Genomic DNA, 1,087 nt, shown 5'->3' with positions numbered 1-1,087 from the left:
CTTCTTATTGAAAATGGAGCACAAATTACATTAAATGGGAATTACGTGATGAATAAAGATTCTAATATATCAGTTCCACAAGATGGAACATTGATATTTAATGGGGAATTAACATTACAACAACAAAGTAGAATGACTTTGTTAGAAGAAGCTGTCATCAAAGCAGATTCTATTAAATTAGAATCTACAGCTACAATTGAAATCAATGGAGGAAGATGGATCATTGCAGATAAAATTCAATTGTTTGGAGCTTCTTCAATTCAATTTATCAAATCAGGTGCATTAAATCGAACAACAGTCGATTTATATGAAGAATCTATGATTGTAGCAAATGAGTTTAATAGTCAACAGAAATACACTGATGCTGTAATTACATTTCATAACAATTCTAGATTCAAAGGAAAACGTAGTGGAAATCTAGCAGGTTATAGCAGCTTCACTTTTCGAGATAATGCAATATTAGACTTGACAGAATCTCTTATATTTTATTGTGGGGATCTAGTGATGACTGATAACACACAGATCATCGGAATAAGTACTGTAGAATTGGATGGGAATGAATTCTACTTTGGTAAGAATTCATCTATTGTATTACAAGACACTTCGATTCTGACTAATCCTTTTATTTCTATTCTCAATGATGCCATCTTTGATGACAATTTCACGTTGTATTGTGATAGAAATGCAACAGTTTCGTTAAATAATTTATGGATGAGAGGAAATTCAGCAATTGTTGCAAAGAATAGATGTAACATTATTTTGGTACCAACAGAATGGTCTGATTACCAAGAAGGTGGCAATTTCTTGATTGAAGAAAACGCACAAATTCGATTGTATGACAAATCAATTATTATTCCTGACAAAGGAAATCTCGCACGTGGTAATTCGGTTCTTCTGTTGAATGATAGAGCTACACTGTTTGCAGTTTCGACTGATTTTAGAGAAAATGCACGAATGGAAATCGGTGAGAATGCAGAAGCTAGAATTCGTGGACAAATTAAATTTTATAATACAACTAACATGATGATAAATAGCAATGCAACAGTGACATATAACGAAGGGAATGATTATGATACTATTATGATGG

At 32.3% G+C, this 1,087-nt stretch overlaps 1 protein-coding gene across 1 annotated transcript; it reads left to right on the top strand.

Moving 5' to 3' along the window:
• Window positions 1-48: 48 nt before the first annotated feature.
• On the top strand, window positions 49-964 carry EIN_444500 (hypothetical protein; the record flags this gene model as incomplete). The annotated part of the gene is made up of 1 exon (XM_004253624.1): window positions 49-964. A coding segment is annotated over one exon (916 nt), but the record flags the coding sequence as incomplete, so codon positions are not given.
• Between the last annotated feature and the right edge of the window lie 123 nt (window positions 965-1,087).

Source organism: Entamoeba invadens, assembly GCF_000330505.1.
Source record: "Entamoeba invadens IP1 unplaced genomic scaffold scaff_1105074724791, whole genome shotgun sequence".
Lineage (NCBI taxonomy): Eukaryota > Evosea > Mastigamoebida > Endamoebidae > Entamoeba > Entamoeba invadens.
This window is presented reverse-complemented; position numbering and strand designations above follow the sequence as displayed.